General features: G+C 37.4%; 1 protein-coding gene across 2 annotated transcripts in view; it reads right to left on the bottom strand.

The window, feature by feature from the left end:
* LOC145680609 (cubilin-like) overlaps nt 1-22157 on the bottom strand; it is a 1259764-nt gene that overhangs the window by 297277 nt on the left and 940330 nt on the right. For both annotated transcript variants that reach the window (XM_081751290.1, XM_081751291.1), the window contains exon 11: nt 7439-7561. In XM_081751290.1, the coding sequence (XP_081607416.1) occupies nt 7439-7561 (123 nt within the window). The remainder of the gene's footprint in view (nt 1-7438; nt 7562-22157) is intronic.

Below are 22157 nucleotides of genomic sequence, written 5' to 3'. Positions count from 1 at the left end.
GTAGTTGTCTTAGTGTGTACGTCCCGAGTATCTGTCCCCGAGTTCTGACACAGTTTTCGACGAGATAAAGCCAGTATCGTGAGAAAACACTGTATGGAATTGATTGAACCGTCTAAAATGAATTTTTGGAACAGGCAGTACTTGAGTCAACTTAAGTTTTTTATAATTACACTTTGAAATAAATATGCTAAGGAGGGAAAGTGGATTTAAACTTTTCTCTTTTTTAACAAGCAATAATGGCTGCACGGTTTGAAATGAAATTTTGGCACAAATTTATCACTTTAGTGGAGCTAAGCTTTTTATAATTTCATACGCATCTTAAGACGAAAAAAGTGGGTTTAAACATATCTTTCAGATATTTTTTCCATAAACCTTTTCCACCCATGCAAAGAATGAGAACGTTTGTTAATTGGTTACAAATCCTTATAAATTTATATGATAATGGTGACTTTGGTGGTAAAATCATCGAGTTCTTTCAGAAATATAGTGTAGAACAATATGAGTTGAGTTGATTTTGAGTTTAACGTAACGTTCAGCAGCGAGGCTATATGAAACGTGAACTACTGATTAATGTGGAATCCGAACACACGAGCTCCCGCCGGGAGTCGAACCCGGGTCTCCCACGCCAAAGGCGCGTACGCTAACTGCTTAGCCACTAAGGAGATCCTTGTAAAACAATATTGGAATAGGAAGAATTAATGAGTAAAAACGCGATAACAGAGAATAATTCACGTGTGGAAATAATAGTTGCTTTAAATAGTTGCACACTCGAGACATATAACATTAATGATAAACACTGGTAGGCAGTGAAAAGGATCGCGAACCAGAAGTTCTAATTTCGTCCGGTAGATGTCAACCGCTGGAGGATGTTTGCTGCCATCTAGCGTCGTGATGTGTAACTTTTACTATCTTTGTTTCAATAGTAGGAAATGGAATTTTGAAAGCTAAAGTTTCTGTTACCCGTGAAGATAATAACGAATTGATTCCATTAACTAACTCGGTCGATATGATCGTATTAGCTGTCTGCTAAAAGAAAACAACGACATTCAAAAATTCACTTTGTTCACGAACTATCGTGTGAGTTAACGGAGAGACGTAAGTCACCGTTACCAGTGAAGATGCTAGCGGATTAATTCTGATCGGCCAAGATATTCGCTCTAGCTATTGTAAAAAAAAAAAATAAATAAATAAAAATTAGCTATTATGCACGAGCTATTAGGCGGGTTAACGTAAGTCACCGTAACGAGTGAATACGTTAACGAATTAATTCTGATCGGCCGAGATATTTACTTTAGTTGTATATTGAAAAATATTAAAAATTAGCTACTGTTCACAAGTTATCGGGTGGGCTAGCGGAGAGACTTTATTCACCGTTATCAGTGAAAATGTTAACGAATCAATTCTTATCGACCGAGATATTCGCTGTATCTATCTACTGAAAAAAAAAACGGATAAAAATTCGAATTTGTTCACGAGTTATCGAGTGACCTAACGTAACGTACTAATATTAAAATAAGACTGACTTACGTGATACTATTACTACTAATAATAATAAAGCAGAAAGGAGCTGTTAATTAGTAGCTGATGTTTACGTCAAAAAGAACAATTTTTCTTGATAAACTACCAAAGTAGCCACAGGCTAATCTTTCCGTTATAAATGTATGGAGGTGTTGAAGATATTGGTATTTGTGAGAGACCTTGCAGATGTTAATTATTGACGCTGAGAAGTATTAAATAGCGTTACCACGGGCAACTGTACTCCAACTGACAGTTGTTTACTGTTTAGTTTTGAATGGAAGTTTAGTGGAGATGCTTGTAATTAAAATATAATGTAATGGAGTTATGTTTAAATATTGGCAATACGTATAATATAGCACTTCGTCACTGGAGTGGAATTAATGTTTTATAACCTAGTGTAAGGATATTATAAAGGAAATTAATTATTTTCCAGCTAATTAGAACAAGTGAACTCTATTAATTATAAAATTTTAAGGTAAAGCAATTGTACATCATCATCATGATAATAGCTATTCTGCCAATATTGACAGGTCATTTCTTGAAACTGAGAAGCTTCCATGCTCCATGGTCTTCACCTAACTTCTGCGTCTTCAGGTACGATTTTTCTGTTTTGATACCGTTTTCCAATTGTAGCCACCTTCGCCCCCTTCCTCTCTTTCCTGCCACCATATCCTTTAGTACGTCCCTCATGATATAGTTCCCTCTTAGCCAATGTCCTAACCAGTTTCTCTTTCTCTTTGCAGTAATACTTAAAATTGTTTATTTCTCCTCCTCCATTTCTAACTTCTCTTTTGTTTTCCACTTGACAGCCCTCTCCATTCTTCTCCAAGTCAAGGTCTATCATAACACAAAGTTTGATTTAGATTGGATGAGTCCAGTTTGAACTCGCACGATATATAAAGTGATTTTTGTCATTGATTTCCCACGGAAAATCATACGAAAACCCAGAAAAGGAACTTTTAAATACATCATTTTTATAGTACAAAGCAGGAGCATATACTTTACAGGAAAGCAACAATAATTGACACCATGTAACTTTGCGGGTATTCGCTAGGGATGGCCACAAAGTTCCGGTTCTTGGAGATCCGGTTTTCAGAACCGGTTCCAGACCTGGATCCGAAGAACCGGTTCCAGACCTGGATCCGAAGAACCGGTTCCCGACCTGGATCCGAAAAACCGGTTCCGGAACCGGATCTTCTAGAACCGGATCCGTTCAGACCCGAAAACCAGTTCCACCAGGAACCGGTTTTGGCCATCCCTAGTATTCGCACAAGAGAAACGTATATAACAATTGGAACAGTATAGTAATTATTGTATTTATGTGATAATTTCATTGTCCATACGACATAACATTGAAAATCTGGTTAACATCTGCTGTTCAATATAGAAACAAGATACGAATGTATGTGTTACATGGGATTCGAACCTATGAGCTCTATTTTAGAAGTTCGCATAAAGAAATGGAAGAAATGGACTTACTGTTACTTCACTCAAAATTAATAGTGTAGCATAATACGTACATCTATCTACGTTGGGTCCCTCGACACTATACTGTTATCATATGCACCTCCGGTATGGGAAATTCTTGTTCGATTCCCAGTGGGTGCTTAGATTCCACGTTAAGCTGTATATGTATGTGTCATGTAGATTTGGTCTGAAAGACAGTTAAATTCTAAACCAATTAGCAAACTAATTACACGTTATCCATGATTTCATATCTTCAATAATTAACAATGGGGGGAAATAGTTATTGCATCAAGACACTGTTTAAAAAAGTTTTTTGAATATGCAATTGTGCTAGAAATGAAAGAAATAAAAGGAAAATATTCCAATTAATCAACTTGATCTAACTAGAAAATTATTATGTTGAACTGAACAGGTTAATTAACTAATTCCTCACACCAAATGCTTCCTTTCGAAGTTTATATTTTTCTAAATTAAATATGTAATAGCAAACCCGCACGTAATGCGCAAGCGCAGAACACTATTTTGTCTGAATGATTGAATTTTTATATATTAATCTCCCCTTCCCCTAGGTTCTATCGTTGAAGTGAAAATATTTAAATAAAAAAAAACTTTCCAGGTTCGAACGTCATCTATGTTGAAAATTTGATCGAGATCGGTCAGGTGGTTCAAGAGTTATTAAGTTTTATTTATTTTTATATATCTGTCCCCTCCCTTCCTCCTACCCTTAGTTCTACCGTCAAAGGAATATGATGAAAACCACTACAGGTCCGAACCTCATCTATGTTGATAATTTGATTAAGATTGGATCGTGATGAAGTCACAAAGACAGTCACTTTTACTTTTATATACATACAAGGTCTGTATGATAAGTAATGAGACTCGCCGCGCCGCGGCGCGCGTGTCGCTGGAGCGGGTTTGTCGGTGATGGAGGATGTAGGGGGGGGTCCGAGCAAAGCAACGCACCGCGCGTCAGTTGGCTCCGAGCCTTAGTGGAGCGCGGACAAGCCTTGGACAAAGCCCTTGTGAACATTCTTGTCACGGCGGAAAATCAACAAACATGGAGGGTTCCATCGAACAGCGTTATGCGATCAAATTTTGCGTTCGCCTGGGGAAAACGGCTACTCAGACGCTTTCTCTCATCACGGAGGCCTACAAAGAGGAAGCCCTATCCAAAGCCCAGGTGTTTCGTTGGCACAGTGCGTTCCGGAACGGCCGGGAAAGCGTTGAGGATCTGGAGAGGGCTGGACGCCCGACAACAGTGACTACGGACGAAACTGTGGCAAAAGTGAGGGATCTCCTGAACTCAGACCGTCGATTATCGTTGAGATTGATTGCTGATGAACTCGATATGAACCACACAACAGTGCACAAGATTGTGACGGAACAATTGGGAATGAGAAAAATCTGTGCGAAACTGGTGCCGCGAGTGTTGACTGACGAACAAAAGCAACGACGTGTTGATTGTTGTCAGGAACTGTTGAACCTCATGAACAGTGACCCTAACTTTGAAGATGACGTCATAACAGGTGACGAGTCGTGGGTGTTCCAGTACGACCCTGAAACGAAACGTCAAAGCGCGGAGTGGCACACTCCTGCGTCCCCGCGCCCCAAGAAGGCCAGAATGTCGAAGTCAAAGGTGAAAACAATGTTGATTGTTTTTTTTTGACAATGTGGGGGTGGTCCACAAGGAGTTTGTACCCCAAGGACAAGCCGTCAACGCCGCCTTCTACAAACAAGTCCTTGAGAGACTGCACAGGAGCGTCAAGCGGAAAAGACCGGCGATCGCTAGCCGGTGGAAGTTGCATCACGACAATGCCCCTGCCCACACCGCCTTCTTAGTGACCTCCTTTTTGACCCGGATTGGGGTGGAAGTCCTTCCACAACCACCCTACAGCCCAGATGTGAGCCCGGCCGACTTCTTCCTCTTCCCGAAGCTGAAGCCACGCTTGAAAGGAACCCGTTTTGCAGACGTCACAGCCATCCAAGCAGCCGTGACCACATTTCTAAAGGACATGCCGGCTGCTGACTTCCAGGGGGCGTTTGCAGCGTGGAAACATCGATTGCAGAAGTGCATCGACGCAAGAGGAGAGTACTTCGAAAGCTTTTAAGTCCCTGTACAGATCAGATCAATAAAACAATGTTTCCAGACCTGGTCTCATTACTTATCATACAAACCCTGTATATATATATATATAACCCTTCCCCTCCCCTACATTGTACAGTCAAACTAAAATGATAAAAACATCCCAGGCCCGAACCTTATCTATGTTGAAAATTTGATCGAGATCGGCCGGGTGTTTCAACAGTTATTAAGTTTTATTCATTTTCATATATTTACTCCCCTCCCCTCCCCTTCCCTAAGTTCTACCAGCAAAATGAAATAATAAAAAAATCCCAGTTTTGAACTTCATCTACATGCAAAATTTGATTGAGATCGATCCGGTGGTTCAAGAGTTATTAACTCACGAAGATGGTCACTTTTATTTATATATTTATTGATTTTTGTATATCTCCCCCTACTCCCCAACCCCTACGTTATTCCGTCAAAGCGAAATGGTAAAATCCATTCCAGATACGAACGTCAACTATGTTGAAAATTTGATCGAGATTGGTAGTTTGGTTCAAGAGTTATTAACTTTTATTTTTTTAATAATTCCCGAAGTTCTACCGTCAAAGTGAATAGCTAAAACACAACTGTATCTACGTCAAAAACTTGATCGAGATCGGTCGGGGGGTTCAAGAGATTAAGAGTCACAAACATATTCACTTTCAATTTAGACCTGAAGTTTTACTGTTTAATAGTTGAAGAAATTATTAACATATAGATGCTTTTTATACAGGGTGTTTCAAAATAACACTGACAACATTTGGGAGGTGATTCCTCACACCAAGATAACACAAAAAGTATAGACCAACCTGGGTGCACAAAAAATTCCTTTCGGAGTTATAGGCTGCCGAAAACATGAAACAGTGAATTTTAAAGGCCCATAGATCCAAAATTATGGCACCTATCGGAGTGGGGTCAAGACTTCACTTAGGAACTAATATGTCTGCTATCCAAAAATACATGTTTCAGAATTCGAAACTAATCACGGAACAATTTTTATAGAGGGAGTTTGGTTACAGGTACATAATTTGAAGTACTCACCAACTACCTTTAGAAAAATGTATGCGGAATTACCTAAGGATCTGTAATTGGTGGTGTGCTCCGTTAATCTGAGGACTTCCAGATCAACCAGGGGAATGGAGAAAACACCATGAGGCGAACGTAGAGAGTTATCTGTGGAACACCTATTACCAACAACTGTAGGAAATAGACTGTCATCTGGAGAATGTGTATACTGCACGCAATATAACCTATGGAAATACAGCAGGACGCGGGTATTAGAAAAATGTTGGTGGGAGCTGGGATTGAACCAGGGACCCTATGCGCCAGAGGGAAGTCAATAAAGGAGTAATTATAGGCTACTATTTTATATGTCGAGAAATAGAGTAAGAACCACACTCTCGAATCTCGGTACTAGACAGAGCATAAAACTCAGTACTGGACAGTTTATAGTATTTGTCACACAATTGTGTACGACAAATAGATACTAAATAACAGGCAAACACCAAATGGTTGACCTATGTAAGGGCAATTACAAAATCACAACTTGGAAAGGGATGTGTTTCGTGCTGGCAACAGTGAAAAAAGTGGAGGTAGATGGAACTGTATATAGCCTACTGTCGTCAAGGACGTTACACCGGCAATAAGAGGGAGCTTACATGAGGTACGGGTGTTTCTATATTTTTACCGTCCAGTCATGCTTTCGCATTTGTTGACAATTTGTACGGATGGTTCATTTCTTGAATACTACAGTGGTATGAATGCAAATCATTGTATTGAATGCAACGCCCATTTCATACATCCACCGTCTGCACCAACAGCATTCTGGTAACAGCTCCCATATAATGCAGCTACTTGGTGTGAGGTCCACTCTCTAACTGATGTCGAATACGGACAATGAATGATTCATCATGATTTAAGCAGAAATTATACGGTGTCTGTATGCAACTGCTCTTTCCAGATATTCAGAACTTAACCTTCTTTTTCTCAATGTGTGTATGTGTGTGTCTGCAGCTTGTGTCAAAGAGTTTTTCGAATAATATGCCAAGATGCCCTACCATGATCGTAGGGAATACCCAACAATATGTTTTATTGTCAATAAATGCGACTAATTTTAGATGATCTTTGGATGGTTTAAGCAAATTATAATCTTTGTAAGTCAATGAAACTGTCCTTAAATTTGTGTATGCTATTAGTACAACTTTTCTTGCAAATATCTAGTAATAATTTTAAATTGAAGTTTTATCTGATTTTGTTATTAGCACTTTGTCACTTTTACTCAGAATATGCAAAGTAATAGTAAATGGAAAATGAAATAATGCTCAAGTTATCTTGAACGAAACTTACCGGCCGTCAGTGTCTCTTGCGTGTTTAACAACAGGGCTACACAATTGCACCAGCCTTTTACCCGCTTCTTGTCCACGAGATGCTCCATCATACACTTCGATAAATGATGCACATGATGATGCACTAGAATATAGAAGAAAATATAAAACATAAATTTTTAATTTAAACATAATAAATGTTGACATAATTAATTTAAAAATATAACTAAATTTGCGAATACGTAAAGGGAATTGCGTGATTACTGGTATAGTCATTATAAACGATATCTTGAAAGTGGATACCTTAAATATGGGTCGAAAATCTAATATAAAAAAGTGGATTTTGAACTTTATATTATCGTGGATTCAAGTTTCTTTTAAATCTCTCTATATTTCCCCTATTTACTCTTGGTTAAACCGTTAAGTAATTTTTGACAGTAACAATAATTAACAAGTCAAGAGGAACTGACCTCAGAAGCTTCCAGTATGGAAAGCTGTGGAACACAGCTTTTCTTGTTGAGCCGAGCCTGTTCCTGGCTAAGCCTTGTCACTAATTATAGCGATCTTTAATTCCTAAGCGATGGGACAGATCCAGCCAGCAATTACCGAGAAATAAAGTACCACATACAAGGCGAGCCAAGCCTGTACCTGACTCTGCCCAGCTACCGAATACAGCGATTTTTCTTTTCTAGACGATGGGTTACATGTCCATCGAACTTCGTTCAGATCCGGCTAATAGCTATTGATAAGTAAAGTACCTCACACGAAGCGAGTCAACCTGGACACTGAATAGGGCATTTTTATTCTCTTGGACATGGGCTATTTGTCAACTAAATTTGGTTCTGGCCCACTAAATTAGTTTCCGAGAAACAAAGTACCACATAAAAGACCAGCCTAGCCCGGCCGCCAGATATAGATTCTTTTTATTCCCTTGGCCATTGGCTATTTGCCCACCAATTTTGGTTTAGATTCGGCCAATAGCTACCGAGAAATAAAATACTACATACAATGCGAGCCAAACCAAGCCCAACCTGTCCCTGGCCACCAAATACAGCGATCTTTATTCTTTAGATGATGGACCATTTGCTCATCGAATTTCGTATAGATCCATCTGCTAATTATCGAGAAATAAAGTACGATATTCAAATCTAGCCGATCCGAGCTGAACTCAGCCACTAAATATGGTATTTTCTATTTGTTTGGCCATACACCGAACATTAGTAATTGTAATTGATTTAACCAATTATAAGTCGGGAAAACATTAGCAGAACTTTTTTCAGTATCAATGAGGTCAATATTCAGTATCAATGAGGTCTAATCTTTTCTTCGAAAAAAGCAAATAATGAATGTTTCTGGTTCACAATTTGAAGACTCTGTTACTTAAAATTTAAGTATGTGACATATTATATGCCCAAGAAGGTGTATTATATACATTTCTGACCTTATGTGATAAGTTAAATTTCGAAGTTCTAGAGAAATACAGGAAAATGGGATATTCTGTGGTAACACACAAAATATAATGTACCAATTGATGCATATGTTGTTTTGATTAAGCTTATGGTGCTGGAGTAGTATGAACTCAAATGAATATTGGCTCAGTGCAGAGCGCTTACCTTTGGTGCTGGAGTCCACTGTTTGGTTCCCCGCCACGTAAATTTGTGGTGGACAACATCGTGTCTGCGGGTTTTCTCCGGCACTCTTATTTCCTCCACATTCTCATTCCGTCAATTATTTCATCATCATTCACTTGTCTTAATCATCCGTTTCCATTAATCTAACCCTAACTGCACAATTACATACCAGACATATGTCTATGTTAACTCAGATACATGGGAATGTGTCCAGTATGTGCCTTATGTACCTCTGAGAGAGAAATCACATGCATGGCAAGTGATAGTCACAGTCTTTGCCCGCCCCTAGGCACATGCCTGACATGTACCTGGGGAACGTGCCTAGCATGTTCTAAGTATGTTCCCCATGCCGTAAGCGTCAATGAACCTCAAAATTACTTCACCAAGATATGTTAAATCGCCTATATGCGTAATGTGCTTACATTAAGGCAAGTCTAAAAAACACTTTAAACAAGTTTAAAATAATGTACCTCAGGGTAGGCACGAATCACCAATGTTTGGATTACTAGCGCGTGCTCTTCCGACTTGCCCACGGAGACGATGAAGAGAACGTCGCTTGTAGGGGGATAAATTGTTGAGGTCTTTTGAATTTCGCTAAGCAGAGTACTCTTTAACCGACGATAACCGTTTGGGATCAGATAAAATCTGCTCGCCATGTAATTTTATAACAAAATGACAAGTGTCTATTTACTTTCTTCCATATTCACTTCCAAATGATCGGCGACAGTTGCCATCTAATAAAGTTGATACGTTTGTTTGCTTCTAGTACACAATCGCTAAGAAAAAGAATAAAAAAATGCATCAAATGTGGGAGATGAATTTAGAACACCTAAATGCCACATGCCTAGCACATCTTGTGCTGTTAGGGTATCTGAATCCGCATGTGCCTAGAATATGACAAATTTATGTCCCAAGTGACGACATAAAAACAAATAACTGAGGATCGAGGTATATAAATGTTATATTCGTGGTACAGTCATGAAAGAAAGTATTTTTCAGTTGACAACATTTATTTTCCTAATAACTCAATAATAAATTAAGCTATTAGAGTACCGACTTCGGGAAGTTGACAAGTTATAACTATTCTAAGAATAACAACAAAATTATTCATATTAATTCGTTTGTTCCCGAGTGATTGGCAAAAGAATATTTGTCAACTATCAAATACTTACTTTTCCGTGTGTACATAGTTGCAAATATCAATTAGGTGTAACAAATACCTAGAACTGTAGGTAGCTGAAGTACATACTTAGCACATGAATATCATATCTACCAAGTGTCGGGCACCTGGGACACCTAAATGACACATGCCTAGCACATCTTGTACGTTTAGGGAAAGGCCATAATCCTCTGACATTAAACTGAAAGAATTCACTACATTTCAATTGAATGCTACCAGAACAAATAATGAAATCTTTCAGTTTCCCACGATTATACCGCGTTGTCTAAAACAGACGATGACGATGAGAATGAATGAAATGGTGGAATGAAGAAAGGGGAGGAAACAGAAGAACCCCGAGAAAACCAAAGTATACAGTATTTGTAAACCACAAAATTCAGTTGATACGGGTTGAGATCGAAACAGGAACTCCATGTACAAGAGGGAAGCGCTCTACCACTAAGCCACCGCGGTCCCATGGCCGGAACAAATCTGAATAATGCGAGTCACTAATGTTTTCCTGTATTAGAGAAATAAAGAAAATGGCAATGATTGAGTATTATTCTAATGGATTATTTGCTTATGATGTGAACTTTTAAATTTAGTATCATATTGTACATACAAGAAGCTAATTTAGAAACGAATTAACAGTTCAAAACCGCGTAGAAATCTGTGTTGAGAAGGCAAGCTATGTCACAGGGTTATTAAGGGCACTGAAAGAGAGAGGTCAATCATAAACATTCTGGTAGTACGTGAACTGGAGGGTTTCTGAGGAAAGAAAAAACAATATAATGTTGCTTCCTTGTAACACATATTCAGAAGTGTTCGTCTATCGAGGTGGAAGGAGCACAGTGGATGTTTCAGCTGAATACTTACGACGTTGTAACAGAACTGCAAGTGCTTCTCCAAGTATCAATTTGTTTCCTATTTTGCTTTCAGTATAGGATTAAGTGTATAACGTTTGTTAAGGAATATAGTTTATTTTATTTTCTTTTGACAAGTTGCATGGTTTTTCATTTAATTTTAATAGAAATACAAAATTAATTTATTCAATATAGATATTTGATTCTACTGTTACCAAGGATGTTATGAAATAGAGGATCTGCCCATACGTATCTTCATCATATGAGCTCAATGAAGTCAAAAAACAACCGAGCATCGTCTGAGCCGGCACGTCTGATTGGCTACTCTCGTTTCCGTCATGATTGTTGGCTCGGAACAGTGCGATCTTAGTGGCTCGGAGTTGGCAGAGTAGGTGTGGCGAAGCTGTGACGTATGGCTTCACGATTTTGTTGTATGGGCAGATCCTCTATTTTATAACATCCTTGACTGTTACGGAATATGAACATCTTTATTCATGTAGAAATTCAATCATGCATTTATAGAAAGTCAAGCAGCCTTCAACGAGTTCACTGGCTGATGGTTGTTAGCACCGATCTTATGTTCTACGTAGCCAGCTGAATTTACATTCAAAGAATATACACCCATTGCTTTACTGTCAACAAGGAAATCTTTGTACTTGTAAAAAAATGCAATAAACAATGGTAGGGACCTTTAGTACGTTTGCCCCTTGACATTCTTACACGCGATGCTCTTAAGTTTGCATTATTAGATCAATTGCTTCCCAGTTGGCTTGACCTTATTGGCTCAAGTCATGCTACTACAAGACATTGTCCACTTCGTTCGTTTACCCACTACACGATATTACAAGGAATAATGAACATAAATGTAAGTACTTTGACTTAGATGAGTCTCTGTTTGGTAAGTTTACCTGCCAAATATAGCAAACTCAGAAGGAAGTTTAACAGCTTTCTGTTGAGTCGACGACATGTGACAAGGACTTTGTCAATGTCACTTTTGGGTAATTGACCACGATCATGAAATCTTGTAGTGTCACCAACATCCCTTCAATATGGCATCAGAGGGACAATCGGGTCAATGTTTACACTTCCGATATGTTTCATATTCGCCAATCCAGTATGAAAAATAACTTAACTAGTCTATGAGTGGACAACAGATTAAATGTGCTGTTCAGCTTACTAATAAGTATACATCCTAGCTATCGAAATCAATATATGGAAACTTCCTAGCAGCACTAGCCTAATAGTTTGCAAATAGGCTTAATGATCTAGTTGTAGATTTAGGTCAATATATATTTTTATGTTTATACCAAAATTAAAAACAGGAAACTATAATCTTTCAATAGAAGAAATGTTATTTTTCGTAACTAATAATTGATTGTAGGCTTTTGCCATTTACATCAATATACAGGGTTTTCATAAAGTCTGGACGGATTTAATTCGCTTATAATTTACATAAAAATGCTCATATTGAAATCAAATAAAGTGCAAACGGTAGCGGAAGGATTAAATTTTTACCTGTAATCTGCACCAGCTCAGTTCATTCACCGCCACACCTCGAACTGGGCGCCATTTACGTCCACACATTCGCGTAGGCGGCGCTTGAGCATGGCGTCACAGAAGTTGAACCGGATGTCCAAATCTTCATCATGCAGATCCTGGGCTATCTTGATTTTGTAACCTTTGGCCTTGATCGTCTTCTTGGCTATCTTAAACACGGTTGTCTGTGGAATTCCGAGTTCCATGGACCGTTTAGGAATCGACTTCTGTGGGCTGTTGATGATGCTTTCCCTTACCCTGCTCACTGTTGCAGGCGATGTTGGCGGCCTCCCACTTCGAGGACGGTCCAGGACGCTTCCTGTCTCCAAGAACTTAGCTTGCCACTTTCGAATTGCACTCTCAGTCGGTGCCGGCTTTTTGAACTCTTTGGTGAACTTTCGACACACCAGAATTGGTGATTTTAGCTCTGGTAACCACAGAACACATTGCGCTTTCTCTTTCACCGACGCCATCTTTGATACGGTAAAAAGAAATAGTCTTCTCAGAGGAATTTTTCATGTATTTATTTCTTTAAAAGACACACACAGCAATACATCTTACAACTTACTTTTAACAGTCAACATTGAAACAACAATGGATGGAATTTGGTAAGAAACTGACCCTTGCCCTCCCTCTCCCTCTCTCAACGTGTTCAGAGTTGCCGCTTATCTAACAGTGTTGCCAACTAAAAATTTAATCCTTCCGCTACCGTTTGCACTTTATTTGATTTCATTATGAACATTTTTATGAAAATTATAAGCAAATTAAATCCGTCCAGACTTTATGAAAACCCTGTACATAGAAGAAAATAAGTACTATTACCACAATATTGCATTATAATTCAGTTTTCTATTTTGTAGTTGCAAACAATCATCATCATCATCATCATAAATATTCTGCCATTATTGGCAGATCACTTACTGGAACTGAGAAGCTTCCATGCTCCACAGACATCCGCTTACCTCTTCGTTTTCACGTACAATTTCTCTGTTTTGATATCGTCCATTAATTGTAGTTCCCTTCGCTCCCTCCCTCTCTTTCCTGACACCATGCTCTCTAGCATGTCCCTCATGATACAATTCAATCTTAGTCAATGTTTCAAATAAAAAGAATAGAAACTAACACTGTTTATTTTACCAACAAACAAGACAACCCAAATTCCCCTGTAGTTGTCCATATTTCACGTATTCATTAGCGGAATATGGATTTCTTATGTGTCCATTTTCTTTGACTTTGTTTGAATATAAAACATAAGGATGTGGATAGTTTTACCAAAGTGTATTAGTAGAAGGATTACTTTATTTATTTAGTCATTTTTTTCGATTAAAATATTACAGAGCTTTGATAGATTTCCTCTTCTGTATATCCATTATACCACGATCTACTAGAATTGTTTTCAGATTTGAGAGATCAACAAAATTGGCCAGGAAAATGGGTGAAGTGGAAACCAACATAAACCATACTCTGGTTTCAGCCATTTCACGAACTGTAAACCACATTAGTATGTATTGGTAAATATGCGTTAGGAGGCACTACCAGTGGAATTGATTATCATAACCACTATCATACATCGTCCGCTAAATGAAAACATGTTTCATTAAAGGAGAGGATCCATATAATAATATATCAATCTGAGAGCAATGTTGTTAGAAACTTCAATGCAGCTAATATTTATAAGTATGTTAATGGATTCTTCAAACACATAATAACATATAAAACTGGTAGATGGGTTTTGTATCTTAATCAATATGAGTAGATACAAGTAGGCCTACGTTTATTAAAAACAAAATTCAATTTCATTTAAAATTTTTAATTCCTAATTTAGTAATTAAACAAAGGAATTAAAAATAGGTATGGAAATTAAGAAGTATTTACTAATTAATATGACTTTTCAAACTTTCATAACGTATGTTCGTATATGCCATATTTTTTTTTTTATGAATCAGTTTTTATTCAAACAACGTCGTTCGTTTAAATGTATATTTATAACATAGGAGATTTATGATTCACAAACATAGGAGAGTTATAAATATGAAGCTATTTGCGTTTAGGCTTACGTAAGGGGTTCCAATCTAGAAAATAGCAAGTGAGCATTAGCCCGTTTAAATGCATACTTTAAGTTCGGTTTTGGACATTTTGGACATGTTTTATCTTTAGGATCTCTATCTGAAGCTCTTTTCAGTGCTTACAAGACTTATGTCCACATGTTTTAAATAGCACTTAGATTAAAAAAAAAAAAACAGTGTTACCTTTTCTAAGTATGAGCTTATACTTAAGCGTACCGTAAAGGTTTTACTCGCAGCTTTGCTCATTGAGATTGATTCCTTTGTACTCTGAACGTCACAATTATAGCTAAGAATTACGAGGAAAACCTCGAGAAATATATTTGATTTCAGATATTGAGCAATGTACGTCAATTATGAAAAAAATGCTTCAGGAAACAGCACATATTTAGAGTGAACGTCGCATTACTTAAGATAAATCGAGCAATCACAACCATGTACTCGTATAATTATATTGTCATATCCTTAAGATTTGCTCAGTGACAGACTGTTAAAGAATTTCATCTACATTCACGCATGTCCTTACTATTGTACGAGCATCAGCTTTGATTTACATGTACGTTATGATATACTCAAATAATATAACTTTCTCCCATAACTTTCAATATTTTACTTCTTCACTTTCATTATTTACAACTTCATTTAAACGCTTAAATTTATTCGTTGGTGCCCACAGACCCTAGCAGGTTAAAAAGAAGTTCATTACCTAGACCGCTGCAGAAATTCAGTCTCTAGACGCCTGTACTTTATGAATGAAATGTAGAAACAGATTAGAATGACTGCAGTTGTTAAAGATTAGAATGACTGCTAGAATTTTCCACTAGGATAGTCTACTTAAAAGTTTTCAATAATCAAAGGTCTAGGATCTGCAGCTGTCATTTCCAATGCTCCTACTGAATTTCAAAGTCGGGGGTGAGTCTTTCGGAGAGTGTACAAACTAACATAACTAACAAAATCAACATAATTCCTAAGAAATAGATTTCTTAATAAGAGAGATAAAGTCACTTATATTTCTAGAGCAATGATGCACAATTTACAGTGCAACGCGGTCAAGGGCAAAATAATAACCATACTTGAGGCAAATTAGTTTAATAATAAATAAATGAAAATAAACATATAACGATGGTAGCTTAAGACACATATTAGGAATATGAACCCATATTCATATTCTATTATGTGAATATTTTTCTACTCTGCGTACTCTGCTTCTTGTTTCGTGTCTGTAGGATAATTAGGGCCTTAGCTATGTTCATTTGAAATTAACTCTAAGAAATCTGCATATTACTAAAATTCGACCCTACTAAAAGGCCTTCTTTCAAAATTGGTTTGGAAACCGAAAGATTGAAAGAAAATACTTTCACACTCGGTTTAGATATTTTACGATGGACAGCTACACAATCCCTGTTACGAATAGAGTTAGAAAGAGAAATAAATAGTTCATTTTTACTTTTATTCACGGGCCAGGTGAAATATACTAGTAGGCCGCCATTTGACCATCATTAGTCTAGAGCTGTCATGTCAATTCAATATCTCAAATAAATCCAAAGACCCATCAGCGTATAAATAGTCCAGACCAAAGAAAGATAAAAAAAAACTAGTAGACACATAAAATCTTACCTAATACTATAGCTATTTTTAAGAAAAGATAGTTGGCACATAAGGAAACCCGTATAATAAACGGATATCTAATGTCTATTGTTTCTTTCCCGATACTTAGCATCTGATATATATTCTCGTGAAGAACCGAGAGCAGAGAGCACGGTAACTCAGTGCTAGAGTGTTTACCTCTGTCGCATGAGATTCCGGTTCGATCTTCGGCCAAATGAGGTTGTGGTGGAAGACATTGTGTCGTTTAGTTTTCTCGGCGTACTTCCATTTCCTTCCACATTCTTATTTACCAAATTCCATCATCATTCACTTGCCTTAGTTATCCACTTCTTCTTTAGTCTAAAGGGCATAATTGTGGGACGTTAAACGGAAAGATTTCATTTTAATTTCATCTGAACCGAAAGCCGCAAAAATAACCCAAGGGCCTCGAGTTTGATATGCCTAGTCCAGAGGAACAGAGTAATATAGCATACTTGACTAGCTTACTGAAACATTCACAAAATTTCTAATAAATCTAAGTACACATTCATATACAGGGTTAATATAAATGATAGACCGATTTTTTAAAAATTCGTAGTTATTAAAGTACAAATCCAAAATGAACAATCTTTATACCAATGGAAAGAGGAAGGTTGAAAGTTTCGGTGGGGAATGATGGTTCCCGAAGTGGAAGTAGAGTTCGCTCGGCAATAGGCCGCCATTCGTTCCTCCCTTTCTCAGCGCTGGATACCTCGCAAAAGAAATGAAGATCTGGCTCTACACTTCTGGCCACCAAGATCTCCTGATCTCACCCCATTTGACTACTTTTTATGGGGTTATGTTGAGGAAGCTGTTTGCGTCCCACCTCTACCAATAACTCTGGACGATCTACGGAAGCGTATCACAGCTGCCGTGCACTCAGTAACAGTAGATACACTTGCTCATGTGTGGGGCGAGTTCAGCTACCGCATAGGTATTTGCCGTGCAGCAGACGGTGGACACGTTGAACATTTATAATGTATTGAAAAAAAAACTTTGAAACTCCCACTTTTTATTGGTATAAAGATTGTTCATTTTGGATTTGTACTTTAATAAATACACATCTTTAAAAATGGGTCCATCATTTATAATAACCCTGTATTACACTTCATTGCAATTATTGATATTGTTAAATAAAATTAGCTCAAACACGACCTATTGCCACATGTATTTGAACACTTATTCTATGGTGGTAAGTGACAAACACACATCTGAGAAACCAATTATATTAGAGTAAATGGAAGCACAGACAACTCGCATATTCGTCTGGGATACCAACTATGTTAGAGTAAAGAGTGTAGTAATCACGCACATTTCCGTCTGACAAACCAATCATATTAACGTAAGAGAGTGCAGTAACTACATACATATCTCTGTCTGAAAAATCAAAGATATTAAATTAAAAATGTGCAGTGATTACATATATTTCCGCCCGAAAAACAAATCATATTCGATGAAAACAGCAAATTGACTATATATACTTCCGTCTCAATATAATTATATTAATGTGATTGGGTACAGTGACCACATATGTCTCCGACTGAGAAACAAATCATATTAGAGTAAAAGGGAGTAATGATCACATACATTTCTGTTTGCGAAACAAATCTTATTAGATTGGATTCCAGTTTAACGTCTCATTCAGCTGTGAGATTATATGAGACATGAAACTATTACTTAATGTGCGATCCAAATCACATGACCTCCTACTGGAAATCGAAGCCGGGTATCCGAATGATAGGCAAATCTCATTATAATAAAAGGATGCAGTGACAATCAGAGTGATCTGTGGTAGCTTTTGGAATGGGATATCTTGGTTCGATTCCCGGTGAGAGTTCATGTGGTTCGGATTTCAGGTTAAGCTGGAGGTCCATGTCTCAGAGTCTCGCTGCTGAACGGAACGCTAAACGAAAATCCAATCCATGTTTAAATAATCTGAATTGGACTATATATGAACGACCATCCTGATTCTCAGTTCTATGAGGTTAATACGTGAATGGTATCTTTATATATAACCTACGGTCGATTTCCTTACTCATTGATTATTGGTATTGTTATCGACTGTTAATAATGACAGTGTATATGAGGGCTCAATAAACTAACGTAATGATATTACTCAATTGAAAATAATCCTATAACATGACGAAGTGCGAAAGACTAACGACTCTAAATGAAAATTTTGCTCGACAGAGTGTGAAAAAATTATGTCAAGCGTTCCATTATTGAGGATGACAGGCATTCAGGCTAGACCAGGGATCTAATTTATAAGGGGCGAATGCGAAACTGTTAGGTCAATCAATAACACCACAATTTCTGACGAATATGTTGAGACCGATGCACTTTTTAGACTTCAGAAGTGCTATGCAGAAGTGTCGGAATCTTATAGAACGGGTACAGTATGTTGTTGGTCACTTCGTATGTTTGTCTGTCGACATGTATCAGGGCAAAAACGGTAAGAGATATGGAAAAGCTGTTTCCTGGAATCGAAGGATAGTTTCCATCTCCTACGTTAACGTTCTATTCAAACCGGAAGTGGTAGAAATCAAATGTTTTCGGTTTCAATGTTGATAGTCATAGAACAGAAATGGTAAAAGAAAGCGATAAGTTTTTTTTCTTTTTAAATCGATTTAACGTCTGGAAGAAACCACTATAACTACCCGCAACACTGTACTAAAAAAGAAAATGGTTGAAATTTACTAGTGCTTCCGGTTTCAATATTGATTTACACAGATTAGAAACGGTAATAAGTAGCGACAAAATTTATCTTGGGATCGATTTAGCGTCTTAGGAAAAGATTCAGTCTTCTTCTGTATCTCTCTACTAAGATCGGAAATGGTTGAAATTTACAATTTCATCGGTTTCATTTTACATTATCCCTCTATTGTAGTCAAAAGTTATAGGTCAGTTTGAATATTGAATTCCTATTGTTCGAAAGACATCCGTAGTTCTACAAACATGAACCGAAACAAGTTATAGGACAGTTTAAACATCAAATTCGCATGGTTCGGAAGATTTCCGTAATTTCACAACTGCGAAACGAAACTCATTTTTTGTTTTAACGTAAAAAGACACAGACAACAAAACAATTTTCTGCTAATTAAGTCTTTTAATATCAACGTAAAAAGTTTGCATTTACTGAAAAATATTACAAATTGAAAAAATACACGAGCAAATGAGATTTTAATACCATGGTTGCATGTAGCGATTTCATTTGATTCTATCACATTTTGTAGCATGGACTGGTCTAATTCTTTCATGGAAATTGCGTTCATTCGCACATGTAATATTTATTTACGGGATGGGGTGGAAAATGATTTCGGTTTTGGATACAAATCTATAAAGAAAATTGCAAAGCTTTTTTTATATACGCTTGAAACTGTTTGATACACAAAAGAGAAAATACGTACAAACCAGGAAAAGATTAATAGAATAAAAGCCGATAACAGAGGGAGAGAGAGAGAGAACTGAGGAATGAATTAACAAATAAACACGTAATTGCATGCGCGAAATCTGAATCTGGGGGCTGAAAGAAATCGAGAAAGATGAACATAAAGCTATATTCTTCTGTAAATATTTAATATAATACGTAGTTCGTTCAATATATAAATTTCCCTAAGCTGTAAAATATTTATTATTAAGATTCATTTATAAACTATACATACATGTGTAGGTGGATCCTTCCTCACCTCTCCAGATAATTCCCATTGAGACTTACGAGGGAACCTATCCAAGTGTAACTCTGACTTCCAGTCGAGACTATTGCTTTACTTCAATACCTTGCACTTTTAAACGTGTTTTTCTGTTTTGTTATTGTCACAACTTAATCGGATTTAGAAGCGTGGCCATAGATTTTCTGATGTAGGTTGTATTGAAGTTTTGACCAGTTGCCCGTTTGCACAGGGTTATCGTAGAGAGTTGAGATTTGTTGTATCTTCTTTTATTTAACAATAGCTTTCATACAATATGCTACTTGACCTCAGGTTCCATTTGCAAATTTTGAGTTGGACCCCGCCTGGTACCCCGCGAGTGCCCCGGGGACACAAATTTTTCATTCAAAAGTTTCTGGGCTCTCCACACTAATTTGATATGTATTCGATGAGTTTCCTTACCCGACCGTTTCCGAAAAATCTGACCCGGAATATTACTTTGTAATGTATAGTAGAAAGCTCAATTTCTAACTTTTCACGCTTATATCTTCGCAACGGTTGCGATCAAGGATGTATCCCTTTTCGTGTTATGCTCTTTTGGGACAAGGTATCCAACGGCCATAGTCTCGACTCGAAGTCAGAGTTATACTTGGATAGGTTCCCTCGTTAGATATTTGTCTTATCGTTGCATTAATTTGTCCTAACTCTTTGTAAAAAAAAAAAAAAAAAAAAAAAAAAAAAAAAAAAAAAAAAAAAGCTTCTCCGTGGCTAAGCGGTTAGCATACGCGCCTTTGACGTGGGAGACCCGGGTTCGATTCCCGGCGGGAGCTCATGTGCTTCGGATTCCACGTTAATCAATAGGTCAACTCTCATATAGCCTCGCTGCTGAACGGGACGTTAAACTCAAAATCAACTCAATCAACTCAACTCTTTGAACAAAAAAAGATCATAGCTGTGGCTATTTAGCACTTCTCTCACAGTCCGCTTTACTTCTTCACCTGTTTCGAAGCCTTACAATGGAGCTTTAAAAAGAAAAAAAAGACAGAAATAACTTGGCGCTAAACCGAGGCTGTATGAAGAGTGTGGCAGCCATTCCCACCCTAATTCTTCCATTTTGTATATTGTTTGTGTGCTGAGTGGGGATGGGCGTTATCGCTTAGAAGAGACCAGTTCGCTTATGTCGAATTGTTTCTTCTGAAGAAGAGTTCAGGTTCGGCATAAACGACCTAGTCTCTTCTTAACTGCTGATAAAGAAGTGAATGTGAGGATAGTGCTAAATACCCAGATCCCTGATTTTTTTTTTCAAAGGATTTGAACAAATTGATGCAACGATTAGACAAATGCCTGAACCCCAATAGAAACTATGTGGAGAAGTGAGGAAGCACCCACGTACACATGTATGTAAGTTTACAAATGTATCTTAAAAATATTTTTTTTTACAGCTTAGGGAAACATATATTGAACAACCACGTAGTTATGAGATAATTTAGCTACATTATACTTAATAACTTGTAAGAAAAATCTTGGAAACATCTTACAATATAATAAACTACACAGTTAGCCTGAACGTTGAAACGCTGAGCGTAGTTTGGAATAGCCAGTTTCTAGAGTATAGAGAACTAAGTATTTTTTTTTTCAGGAATTCTTTGCTCCAAACTTGTTTCTCTTTTAGTTTTACGTCCTACGTTATATGCTCTGTATGAAAGAGTTGGTGGAATCACAATGTGGGAGAAGAAAAAGGGACAACCTCGGAAAAATCCAGGGATATGATGCTGAACACCACACATTTATTATTTATTTATTTATTATTTAAAATGGCGGAGTTAAGGCATAGCGTTTTCTTCCACTCAACCATTTATGGGGGACGCGGTGGCTCTGTGGTGGACCGTTCAATTTCAGTGCTTGGGGTCCCTTGTTCGATCCCAGCTCGCGCCGTGTGGACTTTGTGTTGGACAAACACCGTGCTCGTGGGTTTTCTCGGGGTTCTACCGTTTCCTCCCACTTTCTTCATTTCACTCATCTCTCATCATCACCGTCTCCTTTAGCCTAACCGACATATCAGTGGGATGTAAAACTTAAAGATTTCATTTCATTTTTTTTCAACCATTTACGTTTTTCTTTTACAGTCGGATCTCATAATAGTTTTTTTTTACAACGACAAAAAAAAAAAAAAAGGATATACACTTAGGCAAGTTAAAGAGTTGCCGACATACAAA

This window comes from Thermobia domestica, chromosome 3 (genome assembly GCF_964235325.1).
Source record: "Thermobia domestica chromosome 3, izTheDome1.hap1.1, whole genome shotgun sequence".
Classification (NCBI taxonomy): domain Eukaryota; kingdom Metazoa; phylum Arthropoda; class Insecta; order Zygentoma; family Lepismatidae; genus Thermobia; species Thermobia domestica.
The sequence above is the reverse complement of the archived record's forward strand: the minus strand, read 5'-3'. Positions and strand labels throughout refer to the sequence as shown.